Source organism: Gouania willdenowi, chromosome 10 (assembly GCF_900634775.1).
Source record: "Gouania willdenowi chromosome 10, fGouWil2.1, whole genome shotgun sequence".
NCBI lineage: Eukaryota > Metazoa > Chordata > Actinopteri > Blenniiformes > Gobiesocidae > Gouania > Gouania willdenowi.
The window spans coordinates 12,316,717-12,333,353 of record NC_041053.1 but is presented as its reverse complement, the minus strand read 5'-3'; the positions used below and the strand labels follow the sequence as shown (position 1 = coordinate 12,333,353).

The 16,637-nt window shown below is 38.2% G+C and overlaps 1 protein-coding gene across 1 annotated transcript in view; it reads left to right on the top strand.

The window, feature by feature from the left end:
* LOC114471659 (neuronal acetylcholine receptor subunit alpha-3-like) overlaps positions 1–11,836 on the top strand; it is a 39,999-nt gene extending 28,163 nt beyond the window's left edge. The window contains exons 5-7 of the mRNA XM_028460537.1: positions 779–986; positions 1,967–2,983; positions 10,934–11,836. Of these exons, the coding sequence (XP_028316338.1) occupies positions 779–986; positions 1,967–2,983; positions 10,934–11,059 (1,351 nt within the window). The 3' untranslated portion in view covers positions 11,060–11,836. The remainder of the gene's footprint in view (positions 1–778; positions 987–1,966; positions 2,984–10,933) is intronic.
* The last annotated feature ends 4,801 nt before the right edge of the window (positions 11,837–16,637 follow it).

Below are 16,637 nucleotides of genomic sequence, written 5' to 3'. Positions count from 1 at the left end.
TTTATCAGTAGCTTTAATCATATTTTGAGTATTTTACAAATATGTATCCATGTACACAGAGTATATATTATATCAGTTATATATCAATGTTCTTTTTTTCATAGATGATACTTAGATATCGGCTCCAAAAAGCCGATATCTAAGTGGGCTGTTTGTGACCCACTCTGAGCTTGGATGACTATTGTTATCCAAACTTTGGTTGAAATATGTTGATTCCTAGCTTAGTCTTTATGCTAGGCCACTATTTCAACACAAGTCCACCAGGAAAAGGGTTAAAAATTTGATCAAATTCAATAAGACTATTCAGAACCTTCTGCCTATATAAGAATACATATTTGAGAAGGAAATATATGATTTAAATCACAAACTTAATTTCTTTTCCAACCATTTTTCCATTTTTCTGATTTCCCTTTGATTGGTTACCTTAATCCCTGATTTAACCGTAACATTAATCTTTGTGTCCCCTGACGTTTTAGTGGGATTAGTTTCAGATTCATTCTGAGTACAGCTTTGTAATAAACATAGTGGCCGTTTATATTTTAGGACAGTGGGTCCAAATTTGTGCCAAACACTGCTTAGAGGAAGAAACGGGTTTAACGTAGGTGTCGTTTCCATCATGTGCACACGGTGTCAAGAAGTCATGCATTGATCTTCAAAACTTAAAATGCACCAAATGTCCTAATTTGTAGACATTATTAGTACACTTGTTTTGAAACTTGATTTATGCTAAACGCCATTGTTTAATATTACATCATACTACGTCTATGTTTTCTTACAGTGCTGTGGGTGACTTCCTTGTGGAGGACAAAACCAAGGCTCTGCTCAAATTCGACGGGACAATTGCTTGGGTTCCTCCGGCCATCTTTAAATCTTCCTGCCCAATGGATATCACCTATTTCCCTTTTGATTACCAAAACTGCTCCATGAAGTTTGGTTCGTGGACCTACGACAAAGCCAAGATTGACCTTGTGCTCATTGGCTCGAAGGTAGGAGTGGAAACATAAGATTTGATCTCCAAATTTAGTACTTATAGACATTTAAATGACGTCACAATAAAAACATCAAGTTGTCTTTTCTGTGCATAACAGCCCAAACCATTCGTTTAGTCCATACCACCAACTCGACTTTCCCTGTTTAATACTACAGTCCCCTTACCTAAAACTAACCATAAACTTATGCCACCCTAAAAGATTTTCCTTTTATCCTGAAAACCAGGAGGTAATATTAACAGGGAATATCTTCCTACACCAGTGCCTGACCCTTTACCATGGAGATGGGCAACTACGACCACAGCAGGGGCCACAAAAATGTGATTTTCTGCTCCGAGGGCCACATTATCAACATTCATATCAGCATTTAGAATAATGACCAATGTGAATATTAATTCAAGAAAAAACAAAGGGTTTTGTCTTCTCATATGTTTGTTGTTTTGTGTAGAGTTTTTTTGTCATTATTATTTTGTCATTGTCTTCTAGTATTTTAATCATGATCTTTTGTGTTTTCCAATAGTGTTAAAACAAGGGCGCTGTATTATTTAACTTGCTTTCTTTTTGACATGTTTTGCCTGATCCACACTGCGGGAGATCAGACTGACCCCTGAACCAAAATAAGCTTGACACCTTAAGTGTAAGTTAGTATTAGTAGGATGTTTGAATGCACCAGTAATGCCAAAACCAAATCTCCTAGAAAGTAATATTTTTTTCACACTTCAACGTAATGCCAAATGTTTCTGCGTGAGCTGCAGATGCACTTTAGTATGTTTTACATTCTCAATGTTGACTCCCATCAAACACGCTAAAAATAAAGTTTTGGTGGGAGGATTAAAAGCGATTGTAGATGTTAGAATCAGTGCTTTTTAATAGTGTGGGTGGTTTTATTACTAACTTTTCTATCAGTTTGGCTCCACAGTTGTATTTATTAAAATTATTCTTTCATTTTTTCCTTCTTTTTCCCCCAACCTTAACAGGTGAACCTGAAAGACTTCTGGGAAAGTGGGGAGTGGGAGATCATTGATGCACCAGGATACAAACATGACATCAAGTACAACTGCTGTGAAGAGATCTACACTGACATCACCTACTCCTTTTACATCCGACGCTTGCCTCTCTTTTACACCATTAACCTCATCATCCCCTGCCTGCTCATCTCCTTTCTCACGGTGCTGGTCTTCTACCTTCCTTCAGATTGTGGTGAAAAGGTCACCCTGTGTATCTCAGTCCTCCTCTCCCTCACCGTGTTCCTCCTCGTCATCACTGAAACCATTCCTTCCACGTCGCTGGTCATCCCACTGATTGGCGAGTACCTTCTCTTCACCATGATTTTTGTAACGCTCAGCATCGTCATCACAGTGTTTGTGCTCAACGTGCACTACCGCACCCCGATGACGCACACCATGCCGGAGTGGGTAAGGTCTGTGTTTCTCGGAGTGTTGCCAAAGGTGATGCTGATGAGGCGACCTATCGACCAGGGAAGCACCTCGCCTGCAAGCATCAAGGCAGGAGGAGGCGGTGGGGCCAGTAAGAAAAGGAAGAACAGCCTCGATAGCGGCTCTGGGAGTATAAGCGTCGGAGGTATAACTGGTGGAATGCCGTGTCCATCTCTGGAGAGCGGCCCTGGTGGAGGAAGCTCCTCAGCTGGCGGCTCTATGAACTGTGTGGAATACGCCAATATAAACCGAGACTTGACTCAAGACTTGACCCGGGATGTGTCCCGAGATATAAACAGACGATGCCCTTACAGAGGTAAGGAGGTACCAACACCTGTTCCACCCCAGATGGTGCCTCCACCTCCTCCGCTTCCACCTGCCTCTCAGAACCAGGGACCCCAGGAGTCGGAGCACCCCAAGCTGCCAAGGCCCATCAAAGCTTCGTCACCAGTCAACGCTGTCGTTGCCTTTTCTGTGGTCTCACCAGAAATCAAGCAGGCCATTGAGAGTGTGAAGTACATCGCCGAAAACATGAGGACCCGCAACAAAGCCAAAGAGGTACGTAAGTTTGTATCACTGAAGAAACCAAACCACAGTAAACCAGAGCAGTGTTACAATTCCTCTTTCACTCCTAACTTAATCTTAATCTTAGCCAAAGAGCTTGACTGAACCTGAACTGTTTTTTTTAGTAAAAGGTTTCATTAGCTGTGTTTTCATTACCCTTGCAAATGTGCAAAATCTAAATAGTGCAATGAAAACTGATAAAGGAAACCTGATTTTCTAAAAAAAAAAAACACTCAAATATCACTAAAAGGTTCTTATGCTTTCATGAGGAGAAAAATTAGAGGTTTCGATTTTGAAATGTGTCGCTAAAATGCTATGCAAACACTTTTTCTGCAAATACACACCACAGAATGTGGTCACATGACCACTTCCGAGAAAACGTAAGAAGAAGAGGAGACCGGGATATTTCTTTTTTTCTTTAGCATGATACTTGAAAATGATTACTGCCACATTAGACAGCAAACAACAAAGGAGTACACAGTGTTAAAAGGAGGTTTGGAGCATCCGTCTTTCTGTAGCAAAGTCTCAAGGGATAAGATTTCACAGGAGTTACGAGGCTCCAAAACAACCTTCAATGGAAACACGTTCAAAGTGCAAATATACTTTGTCAACATTTAGAAATTGCACTTATATTTTACAAAAATCTGTAATGGAAATTCAGCTATTGACGAGCATTTTGTGGTTAAAGTAAGGAACAGACACAAAAAAAACAGAAATAAAATATCTGTCAATCTAGAAAGAATTATGTAGTTGTCATTATTGTGGTGGTTTTGATTAATTAGACCGAGTCAAGTTTGAGGGTTGCTGATCAGATGCGGACACAGAGTTTATTTGTCAAAGGGTTTTAGAAGCAGACCGATCTGGGATTCAGAGGTTAACAGGCTTTCAGTGTGTGTGCCTCAGTGAATCTGATGTTGTTCAGTTCTCTCAGGGTTTTGTATGTGGCTGATAATGGTAGTCATGACAATGACAGAGCCTCCTCTGGAAGAGACCTTTGTGAATGCTATCAGTTTACGATGGTATCTGTCCTGCTTGGGGCAGTCTGACTAGAACTGACCGGGAGAGATTCTGTAATCACATATCAGTCATTACCGTTAGAAAGAATAGATGCTCACTTGTGTTTTTGTTTGATTATCAGATAATGAACGGTGGTCCTAGCCCACAGTGGAGTGAGGGTGAGATGTGGAGGGGAAATCCTTTGTTGACTGCATATAGCGGTCTATTTATTATTGTATTTGGGGGTGTTGTATTGTAAAATTCATGACCGCATATCGTATTGGATGTGTGCTGTATATCCTAGCAAGAAAGTTGGTTGTGAACACACAATGGGTGTCATGTGCATGTTGTCAATGCAGCCTCAGTTGGTTTTCGCTTTGGTTTAAAGGTTTTGCTACAATAATCAACACTAACCAAACTTCTGAATAACTTGTAGTTGAAAAACTCCCTTCTCTTCTAACTTCCATAGAGACTGTGTGAAGCACATTCTCAGCTATCAAAAGGATTTGCAAATAATATGATCATTTATATTTTTGCAATGCTTTTTCCCAAATGTTGAGTTCTATATTTCTTTCACATTTATAAATAACTCAATCAGGCATATTAGGCTTATTTTCATTGCAGATAGTGAAGTTTAGTATTCAATTCAATTCAATTCAACTTTATTTATATAGCGCAAATGACAACAAAGTAATCTCAAAGTGCTATCAAAATATAAAATTCATAATAAGAAGGGAAAAACCCAACAAGATCCACATGAACAAGCTTTTAGCGACAGGTTCAGAGGTGGCAGCCATCTGCTTTGACTGGTTGGGTTTAGTGGACAGAAGGACCAACAGAACAGGATAGAGAGATAGAACATCAGAGTGTCTCAGACTAGTTGAGCTGTGAACCACAGATCAGGAACTGTCAACTCCAGCTTCAAGACACCTGAAACAGGAAAGAGAGAGAAGAGCGAGGAGAATATTAGCAGGATTGCCTGCATGGAAAAACCTGGTGCTAAACTTTGTGTGAGTGGAATAGTAATGAGTATGGGGTGGACATCATTGTTAATGGTGCGTAAGCAATGTCAGCAAGGTGATGGGTATACAACAAGGTTCAGAAGTGGGGGGTTGGCTGCAACCCAGCACAACCTTGTTTGACTGGACTTCACCCATTGCAGCCCATTAGAGCTATGTGTAGATGGTGGATTGTGTTTGAATATAATGTTGGTGTTCTACTATATTATCTTTGTTTTTAGTTCCTATTCTTAGGTTTAGAGCTTTGTTCCGAGTGGTTATGTTAACGTTATTACACGGTGTACGCTTTAGCAAATAAGTAGGTTTTGAGTTTAGCCTTAAAGGTGGAGAGGGTAGCAGCCTCCCGTACTAAGACTGGAAGCTGGTTCCAAAGACAGGAGCCTGGTAGCCAAACGCTCTGCCTCCTGTTCTACTTCTAGACACTTTAGGAACTTCCAGATGACCAGCAAACTGAGAGCGGAGTGATCTGCCTGGACATGTGTGCGCACCTACAAATATAGTTTTATATTAATAATAATAATTGTAATTAAAATCACATGATTGTTGTGTAAAACTGCCAATCAATTGGCTGCAACACTTGTAGCTGTTATAAAAAGGAACGTGCACACAATGCGTAAAGATGCACAGTGGCTTATCAGGCACTGCTGGAGGACGAGGCACACGGGAGACACTGGAGGGAGAGGATCTTCAGAGACCAGCGGGATCTATAGGCAGGACCCCCACCAGTGGGAGGGAGGATGAGGTGGTGCACTCACCAGTAAACACCCGGGGACTGACGAAAAATATGGTTTTACTTTAAATTAAATATTGTAATGTATGTAACGGAAACAGGCGTGGGACGAGTGGGATTTAATTTAATCTGCAATGGAATCTATTTCCAATGTAGCGAAGTACTGTTACTTGAAATAAAATTGACGTAAGTACTCAAAGAAGTAGAAGTACACAAAAGAGCTACTCAATTACAGTAACGAGAGTAAATGTAATTTGTTACTTTCCACCCCTGCTGCTCAGCACAGTGTTTATGTTGTATATGTGCTTTGAGTAAGGGGCTTATCTAAGGAGGCGTCTGTAGCTGACTGTTTATTCTCAGCTAGTCATGCACGTGTAGAGCTGTGAATCACAGATGGTAAATTGCATTTTAGCATTTGCGCTCCATGTAAATTAGGATGGACACCAACCTTTTTTTAATAGATCAGCGCGTTTCCAAAAAAGGTCGAAGTTATCAATAAACCTGAAATGATGGAGTTTGCAACACGACTGTAAGAAGTTGTGCTGTTGTAGGAGATGACTACAGCGTTCTATACCTCTATTTAGTGTAGGAAGAGGACCAGAGATGAATACTGATTTCCCACATGTCTTTAGAACAAATACGTGTATTTAGTGGTGTCAAATGACACATGAAGCTTATTGGGAATTTAAGTGGGATGAACCCAAAAATATACCATAGTTATAAATTACAACTATTTTATAGGCAAACACTTAAAGGCGCCATGCCATTCAAAAATGCTTTTTGTAAAATAATGTTAAAGCAAAACGTAAATATACAGTTTAAAATGTTTCTGTGAATGTTATCTCTAACATACAGACTGAAAATATAGTATCTAAATTAACACCGTGCCATCAACTTTATGGTTATAGGCCAGATTGGATGATGACCACATTTCTTCTTCTACTTGTTTTTTTTTAATCAACAACTAGATTTTAACTTTCTGGTACAAGCTTTAGGATTTATTATTTTAATGAACTAAAACACTTATCCCTCTATCAGTTAAAGAACCTAATATGTGTTTTTTTAAATGACCTTTTTCCCCCAAAGATGGGTAACTTAATCTAAAACAGTAGCAGTACTATTGCCCAAAATAGTCAAACAGATGGAATGTCCAGTTAACTAACCGTGTAGGTGTTTGAAAGGCAGAATAAACAGGTGGGATTGAGATAAACCAGAAAAAAAAACATGTAGACTCTGCTCATTGTGAGCTGGGCCAAGGTGGAGACCTACAATCCTCCCAGAGGAGTCTGGAGCCAAACAAACATTTTTGGCAAATATTTTTAGAACCTATTAATTCTTTGAGGATCACTCTTATTATTTACACTCTAGCAGCTATAATCGGGTGGTAAAATGCACCCCGGCTAAGTCTGTAGGCCATAAAGCTTCAATCTTCAGTGTTTCATATAGAGACATGTGAGAGGCTTTAGCACACACTGCATGTTTATGTGTCATCACACGGGAGGTGAAATTTTACCAAGCCCGGGTAAGAGTGTAGAAGCCATTTCTACAGGGCTATAAAGGGAGTGTTAAGCAGCTTGTTTGTCGCAGATGGAGAGCTTTGCGTATCCGCCTCCTGGTTCACATCCTGGATGCTCCTGATATATTTGTTAACCGTCTTTTCTCAGCAACGCTCCCATCTTTCTTTGAGGCTCACAGAATAGTTGTTCCTGCCTGGCTTTCACCAACACAATAGCCATGTGGTGACAGCAGCACTAATCTCATTGTGTTCACCTGACTGCATGGTCATACTAGTGTCATGTGCAGCACTGTGATCTAAGAAGGTGTGAGTAGGTGGAACAGGCAGCCGTTAGAAAAACACTGACTGTACTGTAGGCTAGTGAAATGTAAAATAACACCAGACACAAAACTAGATCTCGGGGTCTTTTATTCCTTGGCTGCTCAAAGGAAGAGGAGCAGTGTTAAATAAATTTAGCTTATTATCACAACAGCATGAAATAAACTTAACCCATAAATCTTAGTGCGTCAACGTTCTAATGTGCTTCTGCAATCAAACTCATGCCTGTAGGTCGACATGTTTGACAAAATGTGACGTAGTGATTACTCAAAGAAGTGCTGCATTCATGCAACTCCAACTGCTTTCATTGTGCCGTTCTTTGTTTTAACAACTGTAAAGCATCTTTGTTTTTGAAAAACGCTCATAAATAAAATGTATTATTATTATTATTATTATTATTATTATTATTATTATTATTATTATTATTATTATTATTATTTCATGAGGTTAAAGGCATCCTATTGTATTTTTTTTCTATAACTCCTCCAAGTGATTCCTGACTGGGGTTTGTGGACTCATTTTCATGGATGTACTTGTAAGCAATTTATTTCCAACATAATGACATTTTCAACCTATTAATACATTTTACATTAATCGACACGATTGGAAAACTACGGTGGCTGAGAAGTGCAAAACACATTTACAAATACCACAACACATTTACAAATTATTGCAAAACTTTTACAAATGCCACAATAAATTTACAATTTTGAAAACAAATATACATATATATTAAACAAAAAAAAATAAATAAATAAAAAAGAAGAGCAAAACACTTTTACAAATGTTGAGACAGTTTTACAAAGGCACATTGTAATTGTAAAAGTGTTTCCATATTTGTTCATTTGTTTTGACCTTTTTTAAAATTGTTGCAGTAATTTGCAAAATTGTTGTGGTCATTTGTTAATTTGTTGTGGTCATTTGTAAAAGTGTTGTGGTCATTTGTAAACGTTTTACGATAATTTGTAAATGTGTTGTGCTATTTGTAAATGTGTTTTGCACTTCTCAGCCACCGTAGAAAAAAAATAATGTGACTGATCCAGATTCGTAGTATTGATCTGGATCATCCCCAAAATCTGATCATTTTGTTCCTTATCCCATTGCGGATGTTTCCTGAAAATTTTAATCAACATATTTCCATTATTTTCACTTTTACTAGACTGCTCACAGACAAATAAATGAAATAACACCAGCAAAAACATGATCTCCTTAGCAGAGGTAAATAGTACTAGTTTCTCTCTGAAGGTGATAGACATTTAGTAATAGAACATCAGAGAAAAATGGTAGATGGCTGCTTAGTTGTATTCCTCTGCAACTACAGCAGTATTCAAAATCAAAGGGCTGCCAACAGAATGATGAGGGGGTACTTGTTGTTTGAACAGGAGCTCAAGGGCTAAATGAGACTCAATAGGTTTATTAAAAACTGCCCAATAGAGACTAATTAAACATGTTTTGGACTGAAAAACTATTTTTTTGTGTTTCTTTAAAAAAAGGATCCACACTACCAAAACCTGATTTTTTTTTTTTTCAAACAGACACATTTCTGATGATGGATTGTTTGCAAGTTTGTTTCTGGATGAAAGCAGTTTACAGAGTTCTATGCAATGCTTAGATTGTAAATAATTAGGTCCCGGAACAAATGCTGTGTGTTGTTCCAGCAGTAAGAGAGAGAAAGCACTTTTTGCTAACTAAATGGGGCAATAATATCACATGAACACAAATAACCAATTAACCAAAATGTTTAATAAAAGAATGATGAATCAGCCTGAAAGAAGCATGGACAATCGCCCATTATGGAGCACATCTGTCTCTTAAGGCAATTGGCAGAATTATTTGAATAGCGCATTATAAACACAAGGAAGCTCAATGTGCTTTACATTCAAAAAGTGCAACAGACAACATTCAACTTAAAATCTATAACATTAAAGTCGGCAAAAAAAGGCACAAAAAAACATTTAAAATCATCAACAACATGACCAAAAATCTCTCTCAATCATATGCAGTAGAGAAAAAAAGTGCCTTTAACCTTAAAAATGTTCACATGTGATGCTGACTTCAGCTCTGCTGGCAGTTTGTTCCACTTCTTTGCAGCATAACAACTAAAAGCAATGACCATGTTTACTGTGAACTCTGGGCTCCACTATCTGACCTGTGTCAGTAGATCTGAGAGACCTGCTGGGTTCATATCTTCTGGATCAAACCCATTCACTTACTCTGAGTGAAAGTTGTCAAATTTGCCAAATTTATTGTCAAAACAGCCAAAAAAATAAATGGAGCCATTTCTATCTTCTCAACTTTTTTTTTTACATATTTCACAGCTGAGGCTTGCCTTGTCTTTCATAAGTCAATAGTAGCAGCTCATCTTGGCTTTGAACTGTCCAAACTTCCCTGGTCTCAGTGTCCATAGCAGAACTTTCTCTGTCGTCTCCTCTCTTTCCCTGAGTCCTCCTCATGTCCCCTGGATAGTTCTCCTTCTGTGTTCTGTCTGTTGCATCGTCGCTACAGGTGATGTTACTCACTATGCTAACTGCTGCTGTGCTGCTGCTTTTTTCTGTGATTTCCACAGAAACAGCTTCACTTATTGGCTTAAAAAAACTATTTCAATCCAACTGCCTTTTTTTATAGCCATTTTCTACCATCTTCCAAGCTGACAGAGAAACTGTTTTTGTGCATAATCACACTGTAGACAAAGCTTTGGCGTGGCTTGACTTTTCTTGCTCTCCTTCACTCAGTTTTTAGATTCAATTTTGTGTATACAATGACATTTCCAGTGATTTCAACTCAATAAAAGACAAATATGTCCAAATATAATACTTCAAAATGTATTCAAAACACCTAAAAGCAAAGGAGTTGCTGAAAAAATAAAAATGAATAACATGAGGTGCTGGATCCAATCAAATAAGTGCCGGTCAAATTCTGGGAGGTGCCGACGTCATGTAGTAAGTTCACATCGTACTGAGATTCTACATGCGCAAAAATTAATTCATTTTTGTTCATTTTTGTTTTCAAAGTGAACGGACGCGTGTTTTATTTGTTTATTGGATTATGTTAGGGTTATAATCTCAGTACGGAGGTAAACTCAGACCGTGACACCGGATCTTTCTCCGACAGGATCCCGCCCAAGTTAAGCTCTGGTTCTGTCTCTTCACAGACTGACTTGGTTCTGATGTCAGAGCTCCCTGAGGCGTATTGTCCTTGATGTCTGTTCTTCAATTATTTAACCATACATTATGTGTACTGTTTGTAGTAAATATATAATTGTTGATTTTCTCAGACACCCCAGAAACACACATTCCTCACTGATAGGTATATATACCGTAAGAACAAAATAACAAAAACAACGTTTCCCTCTCTTCTCTCCTCAGGTGGAAGACGACTGGAAGTACGTGGCCATGGTTATCGACAGGATCTTTCTTTGGGTGTTTGTGACAGTGTGTGTGCTGGGAACAGTGGGACTCTTCCTTCAGCCACTCATCAGCTTTTTTTCTTAAAAATACCACTATTGCGCTTTCTCTCTCCCTGTCTGCTGTGCACTTGCCTTTGCATTACTTTGGAAGTAATGCTGCATCAAAGCTCTTCTTTCATATCAGAGACCAGAGCCTCTTTGGCTTCCTTTTTCTCTCCCCTCAGTCTCAAAAACAGCTCTCTGTTTAATCACATGACTTCCACATTTGTCTCATTTCTCTTGTTCCTGTAAATCCCAGTGTAAAAGTCATGTTAGGTGGTCACTTTCTCTCAATCACTCTTTCCTCAAGCTTTGATTTCCTGCTCTGTAGTGTGCAATGGCCTTTCACTTTAGACAGATGAATTCATTGAGTTTTACTGTAACCGTACACTCAGTGGCCACGGAATAAAATCGGAATAAACCAGCCACCTAATTCGGATTTAAGTTTAACTCTGAATTAAATTAGCACTAGGAATTAAGTGTTTATAAGGTCAGTTTAAAGAGGAATTAACTTTTATTCTGCTTTAAAGAGGAATTAAAGCTCCCATTATGTCAAACACAATCAGGTATGTACAGTATTAATTTTATTTTCTCTCGCATAATCTATACCATACAAATCATAATGACATACTATAGCAGCAATAACTTTACATAATCACTTTGTAATTGTACAGAAGTATTTCCAGGACATCACTTAGACCTGTTTTACAATTAAAACATTATCCAAATTAACATTTTTCAATCATCCAATATGTTTGAATGCATATAATCGCCAATGTTTTTCTTTTGTCGTTTCTGTAAATAACTTTGTAAAAAAGAAAAAAGAGCCATGCATGAGTTCTGACAACAGTGATGTTTGGCAGCACACCTTTAATGATCAATGTCTATTTTTGTTTATTAAAAAAACCAACACACAATCAGCACAATGTTACAATGTATAGAAACACTTCAAATTGCACAATGGAAATTAAACTTGTAAAATTAAAACCACCTTGACAAAACGGCTTACAGCTTTTCTTTTCTGTAATATTTGGTCTGGACGAGCTCTAACATGGTAGTTTAGATCTGAAACGCTACAGAACAGGCTGCACTGGTGCTGTTGTGTGTTTTTTTTTATATATATATATATATATATATATATATATATATATTTGTGTGTGTAAGTGCAGCAGGGATGGGACACTATTATCACAGCAGGGGCCACAAAAAATTGATTCTCTGATCCAAAGGCCACCTTATGAATTCATGTCACCTTTTAGAATAATGACCAATCCTAGCATTAATATAGGAACTGTATTGTTGTCTTTTTCTGTGGTGTTTTGTGAGTTTTTTTTTGTCACTTTGTGTATTTTTCTGTCATTTTCTAAATATTTGTTGTCGATTTGAGCATGTTTGGAGTCGTTTTGTGTATTTTTCTGTTGTTTTGTTTAATTTTGTGGGCATTTTGTGTTTTTCTGGACTCATTTTGTTCTTGTGTTGTTGTTTAACAAATTTAGTAGTTTTTTTTTTTTTGTTTAAAGGGGACATATTATGCAATATTTCACCCATCTCCATTTGTTCTAAGAACCCCAAAAACATAGTATTTGAAGTTTATTTTCACAAACTCACTGGTTTTCCAGAGTTTTAGCCTCTGAAAAGTCCCTTTCTGAGCAGTTTTGAAATTGGGCCGTTTTGGGGCCTACTGATGCATATTCATAAGTGGGCGTGTTTAATTCACTTCCTGTCGAGCTCTTTTACAGGGTTACCAGTGATCACCAAACTGATTTTATTTTGGCTATACACACACTGTTGTTATGGTTTTCAGCCAAAAAACTGCACATTACAGTAAAACACTGTAAGTGAGTCCAGCTCAGCGCTTAGGGTCTCACAGCAGCAGCAGCAGCAGCAGCAGCAGTCATTCAGACTCTCACCGGAATGTTAAGCTGCAAAGTCACTTTCTTCTCCTCCTCTGCTTTTCTAACTACAGGAAGAGTGCATTTAATGTGATAATCATATGTTTTCTCTAACCGCTGGATCCCATTGTGTCACAGACACGTCAGATCAGCGATACTAGGTTATATAACAGCCAATGCGCCGAACCACAAGAGCGGAGTTCACCGCCGCATGAACAAATAGTGCTTACACTACAGTGTACGTTCACTGTGGAGGTGCTGCACCGGCAGCAGGAAAGTTCTGTATTTAGTTTTACCCGTAGCCATCACTCCTTCGCTATAACAAGGAAAACAATGGCGGACTTTTGCAAAAGTTTTCATCAGGTTGGGGGTGGAATCCATTGGTGGAGTTACCAGCGGAGGGGAGGGTATTTTCTTTCCTGATTTCATTAGTGACGTCACATATTAGTAAAATTTCAAACGGAGCAATTTTATCTGTGTTGTAAGACTTACATAGACCACAAACAAACAACTGGATGGATTTATTTAATATTCTGTGTGCCGTGTGGACACTCAAGTTACCTCATATGTGTTCAAAAAGATGGCAAAAGTGAATTTTATAATATGTCCCCGTTTAAAGATTAACCCCAGGATTTGGATGCCCTGCCACTGTGAAGGAAATTCAAAAAAAGTCTTGATAATGGGCGGGGCTTCTGGAGCAGCTAAGACACACCCAGTCTATACTATGAAATCTCCAAAGAACAATCTCTGCTATGCTAAATAGCTACTCATTACTCAACATTCCTCTCTATTCACTCATCTTTCAATCCAACCTACTCACCACAGATTGCTCAGAGTTCTTTCTTATAGAAGAGGCGGGGCCAACAGTGTTTGTTTGTGATGCACGATGGTCAAATGATGTCACAGAATCTTGTTCTCAGCCAATTGCAAAAATCAATTGTAATAGTTGGGTTTTAACCCTTAGAGGGCAGTCACTCTTACATTTTACAACAAAATATACCAAATTGAAATACTCTGACTAAAATGTTGAGAATTGGACCAGGATCAATCAACAGCACTACTTAATACCCAAATACATTTGTTTTCAGCATAACAAAAGATATGGGGGTTTAGTTACAAGTGGTTGATTTTGTCTTTTTTGGTCATTTTGTGTATATTTGGATTATTTTTTGTTATTTCTTTGCGTCAACATTTTGTGCCTTTTGCGCATTTTGCTGTCGCATTTTGTGCTTTTGGAGTTAATTTTTGTAGTATGTTGGCCTACCCCGCACCCTCTTCAAATACAATTATTTGGGGATGTGTTTTTGTGGCAGCACAAAATTAGACCGATACAGTCAATGCTCGCAAAGGAAGACTAAGAAAATAGTTGAAATTCTACATTGAATGAAGTGATTTATTAGAGAGGTCAAGGGGATAACAATCACTGACTGGTTGGGGGACAAACAATGATGCATTGTTGGGGTCAAAATATACTCAATGTTTTACTGATTTCAAAAACGACTCCATGTGTGAGCCTCAGAAACTTGGAAACAGACAGGTGAGTGATGGGATGTTGAGTGGCAATAGTGGGCAGTGCTTGCCGATGTGCTGACTTCCAGACAGGAAGAAAGAAAGGGGAGTGAGGCTGTTGCAGGCTGCTGATGGGAGAAAAGGCAAACTGATCATCATCTCCTCTTAAGAGAGAGGAAAAACAACATCAAACTGGAGCAGGGGAAAGTAAAACCACAGCTGAATCAAATGAGACTTCAGCAGAGCTAAAGGAAAACTACAGTAATAATAGTATTGTCTCAGAGGGAGACCACATCTGACACACACATTCACTGAGGACTCAAACTACACTCAGAAAACACAAGAGATGGAGACGTATGCAATGTGGGAAAAGCTGGAGAGACAAACCAAGAAATATCAAACACTAGATTTTCCCAACAAGATGTGAGAGGGTCATTGATATGTAGCACGTACTCCCCAGCTGGAATAAATATTCAAACAAAACCACGTATTCGAGCGATCCGAGCCCAAATTAGAAAAAAGGAATTAATAAGTTGTAAATGAGAGGATCTGGAAACACTTTACTTGAAGATTTAGACATATTATCAATATGTCAGTAGCATAAATAAGGTGTCATGAAGGCTGTCATTAAGTGTTGTTCGTTACCCCAACCCTAATCCTTTGGTACTCTAACCCTAACCCCCACTAGAACCCAAAAAATGCCAACATAGCTCCAAATGGGTCATAATTTTGCAAAAGATGTCATAACAATACTTAATGACAGCTTAAGGACAGCCTTCATGACATCTTATTCATGCTAATAATAGCGTAATGTCAGCCTTATGTATAAAACTTCAAGTAAAGTGATACCAAGGATCTGTTACGTATTCATAAACCCAATTTGTCTTAAAATATCCACAAATTGTAAATGTAGGTAACCAAGAGCATTCAGAGAGTGCAAACTTCTGCTAGGCACCAAATATCATCTTGATCAGATCATGGTTCAATGATCAATCACATTTCAAAGGCTTGGAAGACATGTATATCTCCATTAATAACTGTAAGGTTTTCTCTGTCTTCTCCCCGATACTTTTGTTGAACAAGAGTTGTTTTATTTCCATGTGATTTAGTTTAGTTATAGTCACAAGTAAAGTTTTTACAGGCCTGCTTGGTCCTGGAACCAAGCACACATGCAGGTGGCTGTAGCAGAATGAAATGTCCAGAGAATTGGGAGTAGACATTTCATCTTCCTGGGCTGGGTGTAACCCATACAGTAGTTTGGTTGGTGCAAGTTGGCCCAGTTATCAGTCACACCACAGACCAACCCCTGCAACTGTGATTTATGAGCTTTTATGTGGTATCAACAAAATATGGATTGTGTTAGTGTTGAGTCATGTAATATGTAGCTAGCATGCAACAGGCCTTCAGAGATAAGAGCTGGTAGTATAGAGAAGAAACCTATATAACATATTTCATACAATAGGTCCAACTGTATGGACTTCCCCCCCTTTTTTTTAATTTTTTTAAAAAAAATTTTTAATAAAAATTTCGATGAAATATGCAATCTGATCCTGATGAAACTGGGTGAAGTACCTGAGGAACCAACCCGACATAACATCACATAAAGATCGATTAATTACAAACCGAAAAAGAACTTTTTGAGATGATAAGAAATTCAGATCTTTTGATTTTGTAAACTAGTCCAGAATCAGTATATTGTTTCAGATCTCCTCCAAAATGTAATGGAATCTTCCATGACATAAGGCACGTGTCAAACTCATGGCCCGGGAGCCAAATCCGGCCCTATGGAACATCAATTCCGCCCCCAGAAGAAAGTAAAAATGACAGAGAAATTAATAAAATCATGTTAATGAAACTCAATAATATTAGCAGAGGCTTATATCACATAATTACAGTCATTTCTAATGTTAGTTACAGATGAAAAATTGCACAATTCTTACAAAATCCTGTGTGTAAACTAGGGCACAATAATGATGAAATTGCTCATTTTCCTCCTTGAAATCTTTGACCTACTTGAGATCAAGCTGCTCTGTATTTGGCCTCTGAACTAATAGTCAACTGAACTACTGAACTAGTCAAATATCCCATCTTTTGGCCATGGAGATGCAACTTTTTCGTCCGTTTCTCCCATTTCTCACTCATTTTTTACACATTATCTACATTTTCCGGATGTTTTTCCCCAAAATACGACTAGATTACACTTATTGTTGTAACTGGGTAAAC